Source organism: Muscardinus avellanarius, assembly GCF_963383645.1.
Source record: "Muscardinus avellanarius genome assembly, chromosome: 3".
Lineage (NCBI taxonomy): Eukaryota > Metazoa > Chordata > Mammalia > Rodentia > Gliridae > Muscardinus > Muscardinus avellanarius.
Genome location: NC_137788.1, coordinates 144,029,113 through 144,052,075, shown reverse-complemented (window position 1 = coordinate 144,052,075; position 22,963 = coordinate 144,029,113). Strand labels below are relative to the sequence as shown.

The 22,963-nt window shown below is 50.7% G+C and overlaps 1 protein-coding gene across 3 annotated transcripts in view; it reads right to left on the bottom strand.

Moving 5' to 3' along the window:
* The window catches only part of ARNT2 (aryl hydrocarbon receptor nuclear translocator 2), a gene marked incomplete at both ends in the record, with an annotated part of 125,867 nt that overhangs the window by 67,100 nt on the left and 35,804 nt on the right, over nucleotides 1–22,963 (bottom strand). For 2 of the 3 annotated variants that reach the window (XM_080692058.1, XM_080692059.1), the window contains 4 exons: nucleotides 4,015–4,228; nucleotides 8,925–9,138; nucleotides 15,219–15,266; nucleotides 22,477–22,591. In XM_080692058.1, coding sequence (XP_080548184.1) covers nucleotides 4,015–4,228; nucleotides 8,925–9,138; nucleotides 15,219–15,266; nucleotides 22,477–22,591 — 591 coding nt within the window. The remainder of the gene's footprint in view (nucleotides 1–4,014; nucleotides 4,229–8,924; nucleotides 9,139–15,218; nucleotides 15,267–22,476; nucleotides 22,592–22,963) is intronic. The other variant, XM_080692060.1, reaches the window with a different exon arrangement.

The following is a 22,963-nucleotide window of genomic DNA, read 5'->3' as shown; positions in this document are numbered from 1 at the left end:
TGACTCCTGTGGGTGCTGCACCCACGCTTAGCCCTCTCCCCCATCCACCACTATGTCTTAACTGGTGGACTAAATCCTTTACAGGGGCCTTGGACAAGAGTACCCTCAGAGTTAGCAGGGGCCTCAGGAGTTCCCTGGGCAGATATCAAGAAAAGAAGGCTCAGCAAAGAGAATCTTGCCCAGAACACAACGCGAAGACCAGAAGAAAAAGCCGGGCTTGGACACCTTTCGGCACCATCCCAACTGGACGCTGCTGCTGTCAGGTGAGGGTCCCACCCTTCCTGTCCGATGCTGACCGAGTCCAATGTGACACAAATACATGGAATCAACAGTGTCCAGCAGTACTCTGGATGATTTCAGAGAGGAAAACACAATTCTGCAGAGAGCTGCACCTCTGCGCAGGTGCCCCCAAGCCTGTGTGGAGGCACAGGTCACCATGGTGGGCCTTGTTCTGTCCACTGCATACACATGACCCCACGCTCGCAGGTGGCCTGTGCATGTACCAGATGCAACTTTAGCTCCCTGCTGACCAACCGGAAGAGGAGGGGGTCAGGCTGCGCAAAGCCACCTATCCTCTGCCTGCTCCCGGCCCCAGTGCCCTCTCACCTGAATCCTCAAGTGATGCCACCTCGTTCTGGCCTAAAACCGAAGGCTCGGAAGGGCTTGAGGGACCCTGGTCCCATGGCAAGGTGTTCAGTGACCCACAACCATCATCCATCCTGGACCTGTATCGCACCTACACCAGAGACACTTGTGCCCAAAGCCCAGCTGCAGCCTGAGCTGAGAACCAGTGAACCCCGAGGCCTGGTGGCGAGTCAGTCCCAGTGCAGGCGCCCTTCTGAGCTCAACGAGCTGTGTGCTGTGTCCTGGGAGACACATCACACTGTCTGCAGTTTCTATAGACCTTATCCCTCTCCGCCTCAAAAGAAGAGCCCAGCAGAAGCAGCGCTCGGAGGCCGGCAGTTGCCACATGTCTGGCTCTTCTGGGAGGACCCCCCCATCACCCCTGCTCTGGCCGCCATGGCCCAGTGTCCCCTCCCTGAGCGTCCGTGCCACCTGACACATTAAGGGTCCACACGGGCAGCGGAGTCCACCCTACCATGGCAAGCTAGTTAGCTACAATGTGACCAGGGCCTGACCTGCACTGGGCCACCACTTCCCTGGCCCACACCTGGTCTCTTGACCAGGTTTCAAAATACCACATCCTGTGGTCAAATACAGAAGTCTAGGGAAGGATAACTCTCTCCAGAGTTGGTTTCAGCCAACAAAACAAAACTTCCTGTTGACTGGCTTTCCCTTCTAAGTCCCTCCAAAGTATTTAAGTTGACAATGCGTGTTCCTTAGGGTTTCTAAATGTAGGTCTCTACTTCAGTCCAAGGAGCAAGCCCTAATGAGGCACCATGGACAGAGTCCAGGTGATGGCCCAGCATCTGGCCATACGGTCAGGGAGAACGGCACATATAAACCTGTCACACAGCAGCGCGCAGGCATCTTGGTAGAACACATCTACAGCTCCTGAAATGCAAATCTGAATTTGTTCCATTTGATGAATATGTCAGGGAGCAATCTGAGCCTAATGTGAATTTTGTGCTTGCTTATCTGTGAGAGATACTACAAGATGAACAAGAAATCCGCACCCAATCGAACACACCACATAGGAGTGCACGGAATTCGCGCACCTTAGACATCTGGCAGCAAGCTCAACCCCGCCGCGATGCACCAGGCTTGTCCTCACCTGGTGTTGAAATTTTCTGTCTGGTTTTGCAAGAGGGTCCTTCCATCATTTTAAGATATCACAAATAGCAACACTTACCCAGACCCACTTCCACAACAAACTTTAAGTCAGTTTCAAGGTCAAGTGCCATATTTAGTAAATTGAGTTTCTTAACTATTTAACAGGTAAAGCTGTACTATGGTCCATCCTTCCTTCCTTCCTTCCTTTTCTTTCTTTTCTTTCTTCTTTGATATTGGGGATTGAACCCAGGGGCATTCTACCTCCAAGCTAAAACCCCAGCCCTATTTTATTTATTTGTTAATTTTTATTATTTTTTATTATTTTCAGAACTGGGGGATTGAACCCAGGGGCATTCTACCTCTGAGCTATAGCCCCCAGCCCTATTGTTGTTGTTGTTGTTATATTATTATTATTAATTATTATTATTATTATTATTATTATCATTCTGAAAGAGTCTTGCTAAGTTGCTGAGGGATCTCACTAAGTTCCTGAGGCTGGCCTAAAACTTGTAATCCTTTTTTCTCAGCCTCCCAAATACTGGGATTACAGGCATGAGCCATCACACCTGGCTGTGTTTTTAGTAGGCTCCAATGTTTGCTTTTATCAGCCACTGGCAAATCATTGTATTTTACTCTCAATCCCCTTTTCCCCCATTGGTAAATGTGAGTGTGTGTGTGTGTGTGTGTGTGTATGTGAGAGAGAGAGAGAGAGAGAGAGAGAGAGAGAGAGAGAGAGAGAGAGAGAGAGGGAGGGAGAGAGAGCATGCACGTGCATGCACATGTGTGTTTTACTGGGGATTGAACCCAGAGGCATAGTATATCCCCAGCCCTTTTTATTTATATTTTAATTTTTTTGTGTGGTACTGGGATGGAACCCAGGGGCTTTCTACCTCTGGGATACACTCTCAAACTTATTTTCTATTTTATTTGAAAACAGGGTCTCACTAAGTTGCTGAAAGCCTCATGAAGTAGCTGAGGCTGGCTTCAAACCTGCACTATCCTCCAATCTCAGCCTCCTGAGCGCTGGGATTACAAGCGTGCGTCACCACGCTGGCTTATATTTTAATTTTGAAATAGGGCTTACTAAGCTGATGAATCTGGCCTCAAACCTGCAATCCTACTGTCTCAGCCTCCCATGTAATAGGATTATAAGTGTGGGTCACCGGGTCACCACATCCGTTTAACTGAAGTTTTTGTTGCACAATTTGAATACTGCAGTGATTTTTTTTTCTTTGTGGTACTGAGGGGTGAACCTAGGGGCACTTTATCTCTGAACTACACCCCCAGCTCTTTAATGTTTTTGTTTAGAAAAGAAGGTCTCACTAGGTTACCGAGTCTATGTTGCTGAGGCTGTCCTTGAACCCATGATCCTCCCATCTCAGCCTCCCAAGTACTGGGATTATAGGCATATGCCACCATGCCTAGCTCTTCAGTGACTGTTAAAAGAGAATATGTTAAGCTGGGCATGGTGGCGCACGCTTGTAATCCCTGCACTTGGGAGGCAGAGACAGGAGGATCGTGCAGGTTTGAAGCCAGCCTCGCTGGCTTAAGAGACTCTGTTTCCAAATAAAAATATAAAAATAGGTCTGGGGGTATAGCCCAGAGGTAGAAGGTTTTCCAGGAACCCTAGTACCACCAAAAAAAGAAAAAGAAAAGAAAAGAAGAATATGCTTTTCTGTAGCAGAACACACTGTACTTAAATGCATTAATAAAAAATTACACTTCAGGTAACTAAGGCCTGGGTATTGCCTGGATCAGGATCACTAATTACAGTCTCTGGGGCTGATGAGAGTTTGTAGGTCTGATGAGTCTGTGAGTCTGATTACAGTGTCAATGCTGACTCCTAGTGGCAGTACACAGTAATTATAGGTAAAATAGAGGAACACTGATGTTTTAAAAATGTGTTTTTAAACTGTAACAGAGTAATTGGGTGTGGCTGTGCATGTCTGTAATCCCAGTACTTGGAAGGCCGAGACAGGAGAATTGCTGTTTTGAAGCCAGTCTTAGAAACTTGACAAGACCCTGACTCAAAATTTAAAAAATAAAAAGGGCTAAGAGCATAGCTCAGAGGTTAGAATGCCCCTGGGTTCAATCCCCGGTACCAAAACAAAACAAAACAACAACAACAAAAAATCATAACAAGTGTTATAGAGTAAAAGAAATTAGATAGGTAAAACACATCTTTTCTCCTACAGGAAGCTATTGGAAGCACCAGCCTCCTATGATGTTCTGGAAGAAATTTTCTCCAAGGCTCACATGGCTCCTGTGAGCCCCACTGACCTGTCATGGAGTTTTCTGAGGTGCAGAGCTGCTCTCTCAGCTTCTCCACATCGTCGGGATGCACCTGTTCATACAGGGTGCTCCCAAACCACTCTGACTGTGGCTGGTTGAGGACGGGGGTGACGGAGTCAGACACGTAGATCACTCGCCCTGTTTCTGCTGCCACGACGAACAGAAATCCATCAGCTGCCTCCAGGATGAGATGCTTCAGCTCCTGGGAAGAGAGGGCTATGGTTAGCCCATCACACTACTGACAGGCCCAGACCAGGTGCATTTATCAGGAGCAACCTGTTTACCTCTTTTATGCAGATATTTATTTTGGTGCACAAATCATTTGGGAAATTAATACAATTTTACTGGAAAGTGGACTAGAAAAAATGCACAAAACTCTCACCATCCCTAAAACACAGCCTCTCTGAATCTAGAGAGGGAAGGCGTGTAGCCTGGGGGTGGGGTAGGAGGGCAGACTGCAGTCCCAACGTGTTGGGCTGTGCTTGAGAGAGCTGCTCCACCCACGTGCTCAAACAGTCTTGTCATTGCAGATGGGCCAGATCCTAGGGCTTGGCACAAACCGTGTGGGATGGAAGGAAGAAGAGTGAGAAGGTGAAGTGGGAGGGAGGCCCTGTTTTCCCACCATGCCTGCCACACTGACATGGCTTCGCTTTTCTCTTCCTGCATTCCTCCCCCCCCCCCCGGCCCAGTGGGACTGAATCCATGGGTGTTTTATCTCTGACCAAAATATCCAACCCTTAAAATAATATATATATATATATATATATATATATTTTTTTTTTTTTTTAAATTTTGAAACAGGGTCTTACCAAGTTGCTGAGGCTGGCTTTGAACCTGTGATCCTCCTGTGTCAGCCTCCCAAGTACTGGGATTATAGGCATGTGCCAGCACTCCCGGCTTCCTCCTGCATTTCTGAGCTGTGTGCTGGCCCTGGATAAGAGCACTCCCTCAAGTCTGCAGTCTGTCAGGTTTCCAGAACTCTGGCCAGCATCTCTTGACAGACTCAGAGTTGCCAGTACTATCCCTGTCAACCTACAGTGAGCAGGGTCAGGAGAATCAGCTGGCCGAGGGCGTAACTGTCCTTTAAGGCAGGCAGTAGTCTACTTGGGACCATGACGGGCAGCGGGGAGCCTGCCTCATCCCTGGAGGGATACGATGAGTAAAATGAACCTGTTAATTCGAGGTGTCTTTTCTTTCCAGCACCTAAAGGTGGCTCAAGTGTGGCTGCATGTAGTTTACACACTGAGCTGTTGAATCCTTCCCCACGTGAAGCAGGCTCTGCGCCTACAAGAGCTGAGGAAAGAGGCTCCCTCGTGTGGCAGCGTCCCCGTCCCCTTCCCTCCCTCATCCCACAGGCACAGGAGCAAGGCACCTATCAGTAGTGGTTGGCAAGCACCTTTTGCTGTAAACCCTTTGTCCCAGTACAACCCATATAAAAATCTCCCATCACGTCGCCCTGGGGGTTCCAGGGACCGGAAGCCCAGAAGAGCTGACCTGCAGGAGCAGAAGCAGAAGCTGTGTGAATGTCTCTGAGCATTTGGGAAGGATTCTACGTGCCCAGCCTGGGAAGCCAGGGCAGAGGCCCACTCCCAGCCTTTTTAGGAAAAGTTTATTTAGCTGATTTCCCATACTTTGCACATCTGCGGTTCTGCATCTCCTGGGTGCTAACTTAGTTCAGAGGACTGGGTCAGCACCTTTATTTTTGGTATCAGGAAAATGTTTCCAACAGGAAGAGCTGTCCGGGTAGCAGAGAGCTGTCACTGAGGGCGACTTCGCCCATCAATTTGTGTTTTATCCTCTGTGGGAACTGGAATGGAACGGGAATGGAAAGGCCTTGCAGGACAGGCCCGTGGACAACAACTTCTGTCATCTCCTCTCCGAGGCTCCTTTTCTGGGAGCACATTGCTTATAACTGAGGTTCTGTTGGGGGCTCAGAACCCACCCTGCCTCTCTCCTACATAAGCACATGGCCAGGATTAGAGCAGGGGTTCTAAGCCGGGAATGGTGGTACACGCTTTTAATCCCAGTACTTGGGAGACTGAGATGGGAGGATTGCAAGTTCACAGCCAGCCTCAGCTACTCTGTGAAACCCTTGAAACTCAGTGAGACCCTGTTTCAAAAGGAAAAAGAAAAAATAGGGCTTGGGGTATAGCTTGGAGGTAGAATGTCCCTGAGTCCCATCCCCAGTACCACAAAAACAAATAAATAAGGAAAGAAAGAGAGAAAGAGAGAAAGAGAGAGAGAAAGAAAGAAAGAAAGAAAGAAAGAAGGAAAGAAAGAAAGAAAGAAAGAAAGAAAGAAAGAAAGGAAGGAAGGAAGGAAGGAAGGAAGGAAAAGAAAATAAAAAATATGGCTGGGGTGTAGCTCGGAGGTAGAATGTCCTGGGTTCCACCCCCTATTACTGGGTGGGGGAGGGGAGGCCGTCACCAGTGTCTCTTATCTAGCGTCCACCATCTCACTCAGCTAGGTTTCCAGTGACAGTTTGGGAAATTAAATGAAAAATGAACTCCTACATATGAAGGCCTGGCATCCAGTCAGTGCTCCATAAATGTACATGTTATTACCATCCCCGTAACTGAGAGAGAAACATGGCTAGTTATTACCATCCCTGTACCTGAGAGAGAAACATGGCTAGTATTCTCATGGCCTGTGCAGCTGCTTCTCTCTCCACTCACTTCCCCACTCAAGGCACTTAGAGATGAAGAGATTCATTTCAAGTGCTTAATGCACTTCTGACTGGTTACCTCCAGCTATCCACCTTTGTTATCCTCCAAGGCCTGCATTAAATGGCCTTCTCCTTGCTCACCACATCCCCGGGAGCTGGGAGCTGACGCTGCATTCATTTTTAGGATGGTGGATGTGAGTGGGAAGCTGGAGCCCTGAACCACCCCCTTCCAAGGGCCATCATGACCATTATCCCTGGGAGCCAGGGATCACATGACAGGGAATGCTAAGGGATCATGTAGGTAGAGCACCTGCTGAACCGACAGACAATCAGTCAATCCTATCTGACATGGCTCCTGTCCCTGTTCCTCTAAGCCTCCTCCCAGGACAGGAGCAGATTCTCAGCTTCAATAGGACAGATGCCTTCTTTTCTCCTCCTGAGTCTCTGTGCACTGTTCCCTTTTTATATTTATTTATTTACTTATTTATTTATTTATTTGGTGGCACTGGGGGTGGAACCCAGGTGCTTTCTACCTCTGGGCTATACTCCCAGACCTATTTTATACTTTATTTGGAAACAGGGTCTCACTAAGTTGCCGAGAGCCTCACTCAGTAGCTGAGGCTGGCTTTGAACCTGTGCGATCCTCCTGTCTCAGCCTCCCAAGCGCAGGAATTACAAGCGTGCGCCACCACGCCCGGCTCACTGTTCCCTTTTTAGAAGCTGACCTGCTTCCCTTCTCATGGGCATGTTCTGTGGCTTCTGCACGGCCCATCAGTGCTGCCTCTATCCTGAGAAGCAGCCCTGATGATGCCAGGCTGCTTCTGCTCCACTTCATCTTGGCCACACGCTCTGTCTTATTGCTTGCTCGGGACTCTACTCTGCATACACTCCCCAACAACCTACAGTTTTGTCTTTCCCCTTCCACCATGTACAGACGGCCATCCGATCCACAGCCTTGTTTATCCTGCAGAAGCTCCTGAAGTCAGAAAGCCAAAAAGGAGCTTCACGTACATTAAGAGGAGCTGCCCAGGGCTTAGCATGTTTGCTGATGTGCCCTGTGATGGGCACAAGGAAGGGCAGCATCTGAGAATGCATGCCTTCTGATGCATGCAAGTCTGTTTACAAAACACTGTCTCTATGATGGTTTGGATACAGAATGTGCCCTGAAAAGCTCATGTATTGATGTTCAAAGGTGGTACCATTGATTTGTGAAGGTTCTAATCTCATCAATGGATGATTCGTGCGAATGGCTTTATTGAGTGGTAACCTAGGCAGGTAAAGTGTGCCTGGAGGGGGCGGGTCACTGGGAATGTGGCCTTGGGGGCCACACATATGTCCAGGGACTCCCTCCTCTCAAGCTATCCCTGCTTCTGGCCTCTGTGATATGAGAGCAGAGCCCTTGCACGCTCTGTACTCTTTCGTTCTCTGCTTCCCACCGTCATGCCCTGAGCTCCTGAGATGCAACCTGGCCTAACAATAGACCGAACCTTCTAAAACCTCTAGAACCGTGAGCAGATAAATCTTCCTTCTTCTAAGTTGTGGTTATCAAGTATTTGGGGGGTCACAATCACAGCAGGAAAAATTTTGTCTGAAATAATTTCACTAATGTTCTCACATGCTTTCTCTTCCCAACCATCCGTGACAAGAATGGCCATTAAAAACATGACTCTGACGTCTCTGAACTCTGTCTCCATCGGGCTAGCTCCTGGATGATTGACTCTGGGCAGTTTATTGACTTTAAGCCTCAACTCCTCATCTATAAAATAGGGACAAATAACAGTGGCTTCTCCGCTGGACTGGAATGAGGAGTAAGCAGACAAACGCATGGAAGAATGTGGCCCAACCAGGCCCCACAAGCACTGGCTTGTGAAGGCAGCCACGAGCCCATCGCCACCATCCCTGCTTGTGCAAGTGCAGGGTGGGACCTCCGTCTGTCCCAGAGCACAGGGCTGTGCCCAGAACCTCCTCCCCGCATAGCATGCTAAACGCATCACTGAGACACAGGGTGCATTCTTTTGAGGGATGCCTCTTCATTAAGCCATGTGCGAAGTGTAAAAGCAAAAGATGAAAAGATTGAGCACTTGAAGAGAGCTTGCCAAAGAGCGGGAGCAAAATCTCTGGGCCTCTCCCCATCCCGGAACCCCATCTGCCCTTTGGGTTCATCTCGGCGTGGCAACACTGGGATTCTCCGTCCTCCAGGAGAGGGCTACAGAGGAGCAAGGGGTGGGGGTACCTGCTCGGTGAGGAAGGAGGGCTTGTAGGCGCCATCAGTAGACTTGTTCCCCGTGCCCCGCATGGACTTCATGTGTGAAACGGCCATGCGCAGAATAGTGAGCTTGTCAGGCTTCCGGGCCAGCGCGCTGCAGGTGGGCACCATGTCGGAGAGCTCTGTGATGTACTGGGTCATCTTGTTCCGCCTGCGCCGCTCAATCTCACTGTGATTCTCTCTTCCCAGAAAGCAGGAGATCAGGAGGGAGGGAAAGGAGAAGAATCAGACCAGGGGACGGAACAGCACACTGTCAACATCAGTGACCCAGAGCTATGGCCGACACTCGAGAGCTGGGTGCTATGGATACATGGGGGTTCAAAGCAATGTTGCTGAGGCCATCAAGCTCCTGCCTCTGTGCGGGGTCACCGGCCTCTACACCTCCATCTCTAAATGCATGTTGAAGTTTCTGAGACTCCCATGTACCTAAGGGCTTTTAAGTAGGTGTGCAACATTAAGACACAGAACCTCAGCAGTCTAGTATCTCAGCAAGCTTTCCACAATCACACGGGAATCTACACACAGTGGGTACATACACGCACAGTAAGCGTAGTTACCGACTGTTCATCTATGTGGTTTATCTCCTTATCATAAGAATCACTGTACGATGGTCTCCACTTAACCATTTTTAACCTATGATGGTGTAAAGTGATGTCCTTTCAGTAAACACGAACATCCCCGCGTCATTTTAGTGCTGAGTATCCTCACATCCCCTCTGATTTTCACTTTCAGCACGATAGTCAATAAATTACAAGACATTTTGCACCTTATAGTAAAATAAGCTTTGTGAAGCCAGGCGTGGTGGCGCACGCTTGTAATCCCAGTACTTGGGAGGCTGAGACAGGAGGATCGCGGGTTCGCAACCAGCCTCAGCTACTTAGTGAGATCTTGTTTCAAAATAAAGAATATAATAGAGGGCTGGGGTGTAGCTTGGAGGTAGAATGCCCCTGGGTTCAATCCTCAGCACTACAAAATAAACAAACACATAAATAAATAATAAGTAAGCTTTGCACCAGACGATTTTGCCAAGGATAGTTTAATGTGAGCGTGCTGGCTGTTGATGGTAGACGAGGTGGTTTCTGCAAGGCGAGGTGTACTGAACACCCTCTTGCAATGGCTTAGCATCGCAGCCCCCTGAGGAACACCTGCGCCACCTGGCTGTCCTTTGCTTCACTAAGTAGACCCATAATTCCATGAATTTACTTTGTATGAAGTAGCAAACATGCCTTTGTTCTACTACACCCAGCACGTTTTCTGCAGCCCAGTAACAGAACAGGTGCACCCCGGCTTATTAAACAACAAATAACCAATTAAAATAAAAGCCCTGCGAAGAATTCCTGAACTCAGTTTCTGATCTCTGTGATGCCTCAAGATGAAAACCCACCAGAAGGGCTGGTAGAACGTTTCCATCTGGGGATTATTACCTTTAGGCTGGGACTCAGCTCAACAACAGCACTAAGACAAACTACGGCGTAGAATAGAGATCTGTCTAAAAATACACCCTAGGTCGGCTACAGGATTTAAGGTCTCAGTGATGCTCAGAAAGTGAGAGTGACCCTGATGGAAAGAGAGGAGCCAAGTCGGGTGAGACTCTCGCCAACACTGCGTGCCTTAATTAGCCCACACTGCCCCTCTGGTCTGGGGCAGCCTGTGGGTTGGCCCAAAGGCACTGGCATGCAGGGCGCCATGCCCAGCGGCTGTGAAGGCCGGGCAGGGCAGGACTGCAGGGGAGGTTCCTGCAGCGAGCTGGCCTGGCCGCAGGTGTGAGTCTTCCCGCCAAGGAGCCCTGGAGCCCGCCTCGAGCGGGAAGGGAAGCGCAGAGAGACAAGGGAAGCCCAAGCTGTGGGGATTTGCTTACTACGGGTGGTGAGACATGCACTTTGCATGTGGAAACCAAAGGAAAATATGGTTAAGTGCTCTGAAGGCACAGAGAAAGTAAACCACAAGGGAGAGTGTGGAGGAGGTGGCCCGGGGTCAGAGGCTGGCAGGGCAGGGTGGGGCGGGGCTCTGGGAGGGGCCGGGAGGATGAAAGGAAGGCCTGGATGTAAGGGGTCTGAGGACCCTGAGAGGCTGGTGCTGAGAAGGGCCTCCAGCCTGGGCCCTGTGGCGCAGGGAGGAGTCTTGCTGGAGAGAGGAGCTGGAGACAGAAACCAGCCTAGGGCAAGTCAAGTGGGACCCCCTGCTCAACAGTCCTCCCCTCTTAGTGGAGCTGCCAGTGTGGAAGGTAAGGGCCCACCACACAGGCCTGGAGCTCTCCTGCCCCAGCTCCTGCAGGGCCCCTTTCCTCTCCTCACCCAGAGCACCTGTGGGAAGGAGGCCAACTTGCTCACATCCCCAGCCCCACCTTGACCTCAGAATCCCCCTGACCAGGTCCACACAGCACCCCTTCCCCCTCCTCCCTTCCCTCTGCCCCAGCTCCTCTGCCTCTTACCACAATGCCCACATGACCTTATCCTCAGCTCAGGACTCGCTGAGCTGCTTCTGTGTCACAGGCTTGTACTGGTGCTAAGATCTCACAGAGACCTCTGGACTCCCTCAGTCACCTCGCGGCTGAGCTTCCTCCTGCTCACCCCTGCAGTGTCCTGAGAGTGACAGCTCTCAGAACACAGATCCAGCCGGGCGTGGTGGCGCACACTTGTAATCCCGCGCTTGGGAAGCTGAGACAGGAGGATGGCACAGGTTCGAAGCCAGCCTCAACTACTGAGTGAGGCTCTCAGCAACTTAGTGAGATCCTGTTTCCAAATAAAATATAAAATAGGTCTGGGAGTGTAGCCCAGAAGTAGAAGGGCTTCCAGGAACACCAGTACCACAAAAAATATAAAATAGGTCTGGGAGTGTAGCCCGGAAATAGAAGGGCTTCCAGGAACCCCAGTACCACACACGCACAAAAAATGCCCTAGCCATTGTGAACCTCCCAAAACAAGACTTAATTACTAGCAGAATATGAGAGGGACTGAAGCCACCAGCTCCCCAGCAACAGGGCTGTATACAGAAGTGCACACTGTATGCACAGTCTTGTCTTTAAGTTTCATGGGGGCAGAGGGAGGGAAAATGTGAGAAGAGAAAGCTCCATCGCCAGGACTATGCTTGCTGTCCAAGGCCACTCTCCCAGAGCACAGGACCATCTGGGGCTTGCTCCAGGAGCTGCAGGGATGCACCTGCATGGCCCCTTTGCTTGCCTGTCCAGGCTGAAGGCAATGCTTGCCCTGAACATGGAGGGGAGCCTGAGAAGGCACAGGTTTTCCAAGGAGGGGCCCAGACCCAGAACCTCAGCTAAACCCACTCCTGGGGCACACAGCCTGCATCTGTCCACAGTAACCCCACCCACCCAGGGCCTTCTCCACTACTGCTGCATTCCATCCTCCTGAGCCCTGTAAGGAAGGACCTCCTTTGTGTGTGGAGGAGGAAGCTGACTCCCAGCGAGGTACACCGAGGCTCCAGGACCCCAGCCAGGCCCGCCTCGTATCTCCCTCACGACCTTTCCTCTGCAGCGGGGGCTGCGGGTCCTGTGCCCAGGATGCCAGGAGCATGGGCAGAGCCCACCGCAATGCAAAACTCGGGTGAGGACAGGGACGAGAATGAGAGCTCTAGGGGCCCTTGGTGGTTTCTCAGTTGTAAACGAAGCAGGAAGAAGATGCTCCCATTCGTTATGCTTCTACTATTTTAATGCGATATTCCAGACAACCCTCAGTCATCAAGTGGGGGGCATGTGACCCTGACGATAGCTCTAGGGTGTCAGCTGTCCCCACTCCAAAGCACTATCCGAGGCCCACAGGGAGGACAGCCTGGGTGGGGCCGGGTAGGCACTCCTGGCCCTGGAGGTGGGATCGTGGGTGCGTGTGCATGCGTGGGACCAGGCGGCCGGTGGCAACTCCACATCCAACCCTCTGTGTCCTCCGGGGCTTGCTGTTCTCGGCCAGCTGGTAGAGAGAGCAAGGCCACGAGGCTATTGGCCACATTTCCCAAATAACTAGAGATCTGTGGTTTGGTCATAGGCAGAACATTTGGGTTTGGGCCCCTCAAGGAAAGCAGAGACAGCCAACTGACTGAACACACACCAGGGGAGAGGAAGTGCAGGGCAGCCCCCTGCGGGATCCCAAGTCCACAAACCACGGAGGGCACTGGCTCAGATCTCAGCCTCCTCCTCTCCCATACTCACCCCTTCACCAGGCCGGTAAGAGAGGATCTGAGGCAGGCCTCACCCCTCCCCTGGACAGCAGCCACAGCCCTGACCAAGTGGCGGGTAGGCAGATCAGCCATCTCCTCATCTCTGAGAAGCTTAGATGCAACCACAGGCCCATCCGCGTGGCCCCTCAACACTCCACCATGTAGAGGAAGAGGCCCGGGGTCCTGCAAACCCAGCCCGATAAGCACAGCAGGTTGGAAGCAACCCCATCTTTCTGTTTTACTTTAACGTGTAAGGGAAAGGATACGGCAGTTTCTAGAAGCCTAGGCCTAAACCTGACCATGCAAATCTGACTCACTCGTGGGTCACAGACAGTGCACGCGCAGCCCTTGTCCTCCAGGTGGGTGACGACACTCAGGACGGAGACAGTGAGCTCTCTATCTCCCTCTTTGAGGCCGGTCTTCAGTGTCAAGCAAATGTCACTCCTCATCGCTTCCTCTTCCTGCTCGGAGACCTCAGGATCTTCGTTTCATGAGGTTAACAAGCTATGGAGCTATGAAATGCTATCTCGAGGGGAATTTTCACACAAGGGATCAAAGCCATTGTTTCCTTATAAAGGGAGGCTGTGTGTGCAGGGGCCGGGGCGGGGGTTGCACAGGTGTCTCTGTTTCCAAGGCTAGCTCTCTTTAAGAACAAAGCACCCCCTACTGCTGAAACGCATCCCAGGAAGTGGGGGGATGTCCAAACTGGGGTCCTGTCCCCATCAAGAGAGGAACAATACACAATACATGTTTTGTTGAATGCTCATGTCTTGTTTTGATTAGAAGACTGTAAGTGGTCGAAGGATTTCCTTCTCCTGTCTACTGTTTTACGTAAAGCAGAAGTCAGAAAACAGAAGGACATGTTCTTGGAAGGGACACTTGTAAGACCACACCTTCTACCATGGCCTTGAAGACTCGGGAAATCCCTATGAAGTAGGGCGTAATTCCCAGCCACAACCATTGTGGTTAAGAGGAACCATAACCCAAGCCCTGGGAAGAGTCAACAGGTGGGCCCAATCACTCTTCCCAAAGCTGTTTTGAACAACTGGGGCTATGGGAACAAACTGTGGTCCATGGATGCAGGAAAAAGCAACCATCCATTCCCTGTGATGAGTTTCCAAGTTCACTGACAACCAAGGATGAGGAAGGTTGGAGGCTTGGGTGACGGGGAGGGGCCTCGGGAGGTAACCTGAGTGCAGATGGGGCCGTGTGGGCAAGGATGGATGACTGGAGCCTTCCCCTCAGCCCCGCCAGGCTTCCTACTGCACCTCAAACAAAAAAAAAAACAAAAAAAAAAAAAAAAAAAAAACAAAGGGGGCCTGCCTCATCCTTGTGTGTGACATGTGCAACACCACCTGTGTCCAGGTCCTTCCTGTAGGCAGCGGGCACTCAGGTCTGCCCACGGAGCCAGGTTGAACATGCTGCCTGTCCCCTGCCCAGTGAGATCTGGTTCCTAGGAACTCAGAACCAAGTTTCATATGCACCCAGAACATTTCTCAAGTTTCTCTTTATTTTTCATGGTAGAAAAAAAGGACCCGTCTTGTTGTTTTTGTTTTGTTACTGTACGTGTGTGCTACTGGAGATGGAACCCAGGGGCATTCTACCTATGGGCTACACCCCCAACCTATTTTATACTTTATTTGGAAACAGGGTCTCACTAAGTTGCCAAGAGCCTCACTAAATAGCTGAGGTTGGCTTTGAACTTGCGCGATCCTCCTGTCTTAGCTTCCCAAGTACTGGAATCACAAGCGTTCGCCACCATACCCGGCTCATCTTGTTGGTGTTTTCTAAGCCTGGACTCTAGGTGTGTTCTTTCCAAAGGAGTCTACAAATGTCACAATTAACTTAGACAGCAAAGAGGCTGAAGAACTTGTTGCTCAACTTGTGATCATCTGGGCAGTCGCAGGACAGGGCAGGGGGCTCACAGGGGCTGCCACAGAACAAGGCACTAAGAATTAAGAAGCCAAGACAGACATAGCAAGGGCCCCAGAATACAGGCAGTGTCTTTTCAACTGCAAAAGACATCAGGCCCCTGCATATTCCAGTAAGGCTTGCTGACTCCCAGCACATTTAAATAAAGTATAATAAACTCACCTTGAAAATTTACTGGGGCCTTCTCCATCTTCATCATCGAAGTCCATTCTGAAAGTCAAGGGCACAGGTAAGCACTGGCTGTAGATACAACATTTAACTGATAACAAGAGCTGCAGGGACCTAGGGAGCTTTATCCCATCCCACTCTACCCAAGGCTCCCAGCCTCGGGGTGCCAAAGGCAGCAACTCTACAAAGCCATCCATAGCTTCAAGATGGGAGGAGGCACAGGAAGGGTCCTGGATGCAGAACACCTGACTCTCAACCTCCCCTGGGTTGGACCCTCCCTTCCACATCATTTGCTCCACACCGGCACCTCCTTTTGCATGCGTTTGTTTATGGGATATGAACACACAAGAAGCTCAAGGGAGTTTTTTGTTTGTTTGTTTGTTTTTGTGGTTTTGGGATGACTGAACCCAGGGGCATTCGACCTTTGAGCTACACCCCCAGGATTTTTAAAAAATAATTTATTCTGAAACAGGGTCTCCCTAGGTTCATGAGTCTCACTACTTGCCAAGGCTGTTCTCAAACCTGTGATCTTCCTGTCTCAGCCTCCCGAGTGATAGGATTACAGGTGTGTGGCATGATACCCGGTTAGGCGAAGGGGTTTTGAAATGGGAAGCTTCATGGGTGAGGAAGGGATTCCTAGGGAAGGAACTAACAGTAGTGGTGCTGCTTGAGATCTGGTGGGTCTTGATAAGTCTCAGTGAAAAGGACATTTAAGGCAATGGTCCTGTTAAGTCGAAGATCAAACCAAGATCAGCTGGGCGTGGTGGCACATGCTTGTCATCCCAGCATTTGGGAGGCTGAGACAGGAGGATTGTGGTTCGTGGCCAACCTCAGCTTAGTGAGGCCCTTAACAACTCGATGAGACCCTGTTTCAAATAAAGAATAAAAAATTGGGCTGGGAGTGTAGCTCGGAGGTAGAATGCCCCTGGGTTCCATCCTCAGTACCATAAAAAATAAAAACTTTTTTTGTTGTAGCTTTGTTCTGTTTTATACAGTGCTGCCAAAGTTCTAATTTGGGCATTATTTTTTTCAGGATCGCCTAACTGGATCCCCTGCCAATTTGGAGTTTTCAGTTCCAGGTACAGGAGATGCTCTAACCGCTGAGAACAAAAGGAGTTAGATAACTGGAAACGATGACAGCGATTACAGTACTGCACAGAGAAGGGGTGAACCAGGGCAACGAGAAGGGGGAGGGACAGGTAAGAGACCCCTGTACACCACCAGGGGGCAGTCAGGCACTCCCCGCAGCTGGGGCGGGAAGCCAGGTACCAGGCAGGTAGTAGAGTTCTCTATACCGTGCAGAATGCAGCAGTTCCTAAAGGAAGCAAAGCCATCAGTTTCCTGCAGAGCTGCCAAGCCCTCATCTCATCTTCCTGCAAATTACACCTGGGAGAGAACCAAGTTCCCTGATCAAATCCACAAGGTGTTTCGCAGAGCCGCGGGGCCACACTGCCACCTAGTGTTCATAGCGGGGAGTGCGCTTTGGCTGCTCACTGCAAAAGCATTTTGGTGCTTAAGAGAAAGAAACAGCACTTTGACAATTCCAAAAACAACAACAACAACAACAACAACAACAACAACGCATGCAAGAGGTCTTCATTATTCACTTTAGCTCCAGTCGATGGGACTATGAGCATTAAGCTCCTGTGAGATGTGATTTAGGGGCCAGCTCCCTCCTCACCTGCAGATCTGAGGGCGTTTAGTGACCACTGCCCTGGTTCTCCCTGCATGGAGGGGATTTCTGGAATCCAGGATTCAGTGCTGAAGCTGGGGAGGTCAGTCGCCCTCGTTTTATCAAAGTCGGCTCTTGGAGCAGACCAAGGGCAGGTGAGCTGTGTGAAGGTCCCAGCCTGGCCAGGCCAACGGGGCTCACCAGGCAGCAGCGTAAGGACGGGGCCCTGCTCTGCACCCCGAGTTCTCCAAAGCTCCCTGAGAACTTGGGAACCAGGGTTTGTCTAAGAAAAATCAGGAGCTAAGAAACCATGCCTCTGACCTGTACGCTCACATTATGATGCGTGCAGCAGTCAGATTGAATAATTTAGAATAATTTACAATGGGGCAAGTGGGGATCTAGGCAGGAGGTAAGTTAGGGCCCACCCGAGTAAGAAAAACAGTGTGCCCCAACCAGAGAGTTCGTGGCTCATCAGCCACATGGGCAAAAATTGCAGCCCCTGAGGACACATAATTTCTCAGCGGAGCCCCTGCCTAGACACTGCCACCGGTCCTTGTCACCAGTTCCAGCTCTCCACTGTAAACATGACCACGATAAGCTGCATGTATCTTCTGCTATAAAAAGCCTAAGTAGCTGGGTGTAGAGGCACACACTTGCAATCCCAGTACTCGGGAGGCTGAGACAGGGGGATTGCAGGTTCAAGGACAGCCTCAGCAAGTAATGAGACCCTCACCAACCTCGTGAGACCCTGTTTCAAAATAAAAATATAAAAATAGGGCTGTGGCTGTAGCTCAAAGGTAGAATGCTTCTGGGCACAATACCTAATACCTAATACCACACAACAACAACAACAACAACAGCCTAAGCTAATCATGTTTTGTTTTGTCTTCTATGCATCTCTCTTATACTGAAGCAGCTGGATGATAAAAGAGAGAAATTAAAATATGACTTTCAAGCAGTGCGTGGTGGAGCACGCTTGTAATCCCAGTACTTGAGAGGCTGAGACAGGAGGATCCCAGGTTCATGGCCAGCCTCAGCTACTTAGCGAGGCCCTCTGAAACTTAGTAAGACCTCGTTTCAAAAATAAAAAGAATAAAAAACAGGGGTGGGGGTGTAGCACGGAGGTAGAATTCCCCTGGGTTCCGTTGCAAAAAAAAAAAAAAACATGATTTTCAGTCCCATTGTATTTACTTTAAAGAATCTCACTGGATGGCACGAGAATCTTCAAAGGGTGAGTTGAACACACACGGACCTCACCTTCCTGTCCTCCAGCCTCAATTCTCATCTCCATAGAAGACCGGATGGGATTTCTGAGTGTGCCATTAACTAGAGATGTGCATCTGCCTGACATGTAATGATAATGCTTTACCAAACATATATCTCCAACAGAATTCACCTGTGCTCTAATGAGGAAGACAGGTCAGGTCGCAGCAGTGGTCCAACCAGGGCCACAGAGGAGGGTCCCGGGCCAGCCCAGATGCCAGAAATCGCTCTCCCTCCAGAGGCTGGACCAGATACTAGACGGCCATCCCATGCGTACATGCTAGCCAAGGGCCACATCTGTAAATTCCCCTTTAGTCGGGCCACACTCAAAGCTCACAGACTTCTGTCAGGGACCCTGTTTAATGACATTCTTCTTTTGGTAATACTAGGGCTTAAACCCAGAGGCACTCTATCGCTGAGCTACACCCCAAGCCCAATTTTATTTCTTATTTGGAAACAGGGTCTTGCTAGGTTCCTGAGAGCCTCACTAGGTAGCCAAGGCTGGCTTAAACCTGCAATCCTCTGTCTCAGATGCCCAAGGACTGGGATCACAGGCCAATGCCACCACGTAGGCTTTCTGAATGACACTTGACATGCTCAGCACTGGACGCCAAGGTGGTGGGACATGACGGCACACCCCTGCCTCAACTCCCACCCCAAGCCTGTCTTAGAGAGCCCAGCGAGGGTGGGCATGGACCCCGCCTGGTCACCGGCCCCTGGCTGAGGTCCAGGAGGTCAGCACTGAAGTACACCTCAGGTGGTTAAGTTCCAGGTCTTCTCCCCACACATGTGGAAGCACTTTGGAGGAATCTGAAACTTGCGAACCTTCATCCTGTGTCCCAAGCCAGGAGAGCCCGGGGCTGGCCAGGACCCTCGCTGTGAGGGCTTTCAGGGAGCAGAAGAAAGCTTGGCCAGGAAGGAATCGCAGTGCACTGTGGTGTACCGCCAACAGCCATGGGGCCCGCGCCCCACAGGGGTCAGGACCACTTGGCTTTGAAACACTACATGAGCCGGGAGACGGCCCTGAAAACTTGGGACATTTTTCTCAACTAGAAAAATCAGAACACAGTGTCTCCAAGCAGACCAGCAAGGAAACGGGGAGGAGAGGACCAGGTCCCGGGCTGGGTCATTTCTTCTTCCCTCACCCCTTGCCCTCCCCTCTTCTTCTCCCTCTCCCTCTCATCTCTGTCTCTCCAGCTATGCCCCTCAAACCCAGAAGAAGAAGGAATTGAAGCCACCATGCTGGTAACATGGAGAGTCAAGCAAGCGCAGGCCCAGCTCAGGGCCCACGTGGGGACACTGTTTTGTGATTAATGTGGCTCCTGTCAGGGTCTCCTCTGCACTGAGCCGAGTGTCTAGGCAGTTGTCCGAAGGAGCTGTTATCCCAGATTTCCAAAGCAGAGGGGCTTCCATCACAGAATTTCAGCAAAACGCATACAAATATCAGATGCAGAAGTTACTATGGAAACGGCTGTGTAAAGATGGCGCTTGCCTTGCTCAGACAAAGACACACCCCTTAGCTGTGGAGGCTTAGCAGATGGAAGCTTGTCTTTCTTAGCTCCTTCTCCAAGTAAGGATCCTAAGAACAAGGACAGTGGCGCTGGGCCCTAGGGAGGGTCAGGCTCACGGGTCTCCTCCAGGGGGCCAGGCCTGGTACCCTCTCTCACCAGCCTCCTGTTCTTTCCCGATGCTTTGTGTCCTGGGCTGTCAGTGGGACTGGCTTAACACTGTCCCAGCCTCCCCCAGAGGCACGCATGTGTGAGTGACAGACCCAGAAGGGAAGGGGGTCATGTGGGGCATTCTTCAGAAATGGGACTGAGTCCCTGGCTGGGTCTTGAGTCCAGGAAACAACAGAAATCAGGGCCTGGACAACGGGCTCGGGTCAGGAGCAGGAAGCCAAAGAGGGCAGCGGCCCTGGCACTTCAGCCCAGGCCCTGTGGGAGGAGGCAGAAGCCCCCCGCAGAAGCTCAAAGGATAACCCACCCCCCCAACACACACACACACACACACACACACACACACACACACTGGCCCTACAAATGTTGGGCTGCACCTACATATCCTTGCCTGGACCTGGGCTGATGCAGCCCATCTTCCTCAACACAGTCCTGTGCTGGCCACTTCTGAGAAAGGACAGAGGAGATTGATGGGCTCCGTCCCTCAGAATTTGAGATAGAACACACACACTTGAAGACCATTCTGGAAGACCTGGATCCTAAGACTGCATGTAGGTGTCCTTTTAGCAATAAAAATGGCTGGTTAAAACAGGAAGGCCTCTGGGCAGCGGGCCGCAGAGGCAAGCCACATCGAGACCTACAGAGCTGACGGGAGGAGTTTTACAGTGCTCATGACAGTTCTGGGGTTTTTTGGTTTGTGTTTGTTTGTTTGTTTGTTTGTGTGAGGGCACCCAGGGGCATTCTACCTCTGAGCTATACTGTCAGCCCTATTTCTATTCTTAATTTTGAAATAGAGTTTCCCTAAGTTGCAGAGGACCTCACTCACTAAGTAGTTGAGGCTGGCTGTCAACCTGAGATCCTCCTGTCTCAGCCTCCCAAGCACTGAGATTATGAGCGTGTGCCACCATGCCCGTTACTACAGTTCTGCTGACCCTGCTGCAGAGACCAAAGCTGAGGATGCTGAGTCAGTGGCATCTGTTTCCATGGGAATGAGCTGGACTGAAGTGAAGGTGGCTCCCAGCCTTTTAATTCTCTCAGGGGTCAGGAAAGTCCCAGCCCTTCTTCAGACTAAACTATACACACAACAGTTCATTCTACACTCTGCAATTACAATGTCGAACAGCCTTTCCAGCTTCGTGTCTCCATCCCCGATGCTGATGCACTCCTGTTCTATTTCTGCCCATTTTGAGAATCACACTGGTTTAGAGGGAACTCTAGATTTAAAGAGCTGGACCATTAAAAGCAGGCCTCCCTCAGGCGCTGGGCTGTGAGGGGCCTACTCTGCACTAAACACACACAGCTGCGTTCTCGGTAGCCAGGCGTCACCAGAAACTTGTGCTTTAAAAGCACACATTGATTCCATTTCATGAGAAACCTTGTTGATCAGATATTTCACCAAGAATAACATGGATTTGGTGGGTGAACAGGGTGATCGGTTGAGTCTAAAAATGTCTGTTAAGTTTGCCCTGTAACATTTGGATTGGTTACTTTGGTTTGATTCTGTGTATAGACACAAACATTATTTAGCATAAGCTGATATAGCATGGGTTCATCTGCACAAAGTGATGGTCTTTCTGGCCCTCGCAGAAGCAGCAGAGTCCAAGCACTTGTTACAGTCATCAACTTTGTTAGCTGAGAAGCACAGATGCAAACTGCCTGGCCTGTGGGTGCAGGGCTATGCCAATCATTAATTTTTTTATTTTTGTGATAGTGGGGATTAGACCCAGGGGTGTTTTACCTCTGAGCCACACCCCTAGCCCTTTTGTTTTTTATTTTTATTTTTTCGGGTCTGGGGATGGAACCCAGAGGCATTTTTGATCTCCGAGCTACACCCCCTGCCCAATTTTTTATTCTTTATTTTGAAACAGGGTCTCACTGAGTTGCAGAGGGCCTCACTAAGTAGCTGAGGCTGTCCGCGAATCACGGTCCTCTGGTCTCAGCCTCCCAAATCCTGGGATTACAAGCATGCGCCACCACACCCAGCTCCTTTTATTTTTTTGTTTTGAAACAAGGTCTCACTAAGTTGATGAGGCTATCCTCGAGCCAGCAATCTTCCTGTCTCAGCCTCCCAAGTGCTGGAGTTACAGGTGTACACCACCAAGCCCAGCAAATGTGTGTATTTCTTTCCCCCCTTTGGTGGTACTAGGGATTGAACCCAGGGTCTCCTGTATGCCTGGCAAGTGCTCTACCACTGACCTACTATCCCCAGCCCTGCCAGCTCTTTTGAAAGGAATCCTGCACATGCCCCACAGCAGTCTTAGGAAGAGCTCTGGATTGATCATCTGCAGCCTGCTGGAGCTGGAGCTCAGAGGCCACATCTGGCCTGCATGCTCAGTCAGGGCAAGGGTGAGCCTCCTCCCTTCAGAGAGATGGCCCCAGCAAGGCCCAGCAGGATCACAAAGCACATTCTCACCACAAGGATAAGCAAACACAAGTCCCCAGCTGGGTGCCCAGGCCCCCAGACATGTGGAGAAGCAAATCATGTGCATATTTAGGAATCTTGCAAAAGTTAAACAGGATGCAAAGTGCTGAGCTTTTTATTCTGCAGGAGGCATGGGGGAGGGGGCCAACTTTCCTAAGAGGTCCGGGCACTGCTCAATATTTATGGGGTTCCATTCCTGGGAGCACTGGGGCTGCTTACCCGGAACGCCGCTTTCCTCCGCGGGCAGGCATGGCCCCCGCCATCCTCACCTGTCCGCTTGCCGCCATGGGGGTAACAGGCAACGTCACCGATCCAGGTATGTCCGAAGCCATTTCTAGAATTCAGCAAAGACAGGAGGTTTTTGTCAACATCAGAACAACCCAGTCATAAGCAAGGAAAGCTAACATGCGCTCCTAGCACCTAGGAGGCAAGCCCAAGGGCCTGGATGCTGCGGCCACCCGGTCCACATGGGTATGTGGCTCCTAGAGCCCTCTCTGGGCCCTGCTTTTCCAAGAGTCAGGCACTGCAGCAGGGCCTGTGATGCTGGGCCCTGGCCCTCGGAGTTATGTCCCAGCAGAAAGGTTGTTCCACAAGCCCCAGCTGGACTCAGAACTCCCACGTATGGGAGCCCTGTTCAGCCCCTCTCTGTACCACGAGGTCCCAGGGATCCCAGGCACCACAAGCATCGGTTCTGGCTGCACAGTGA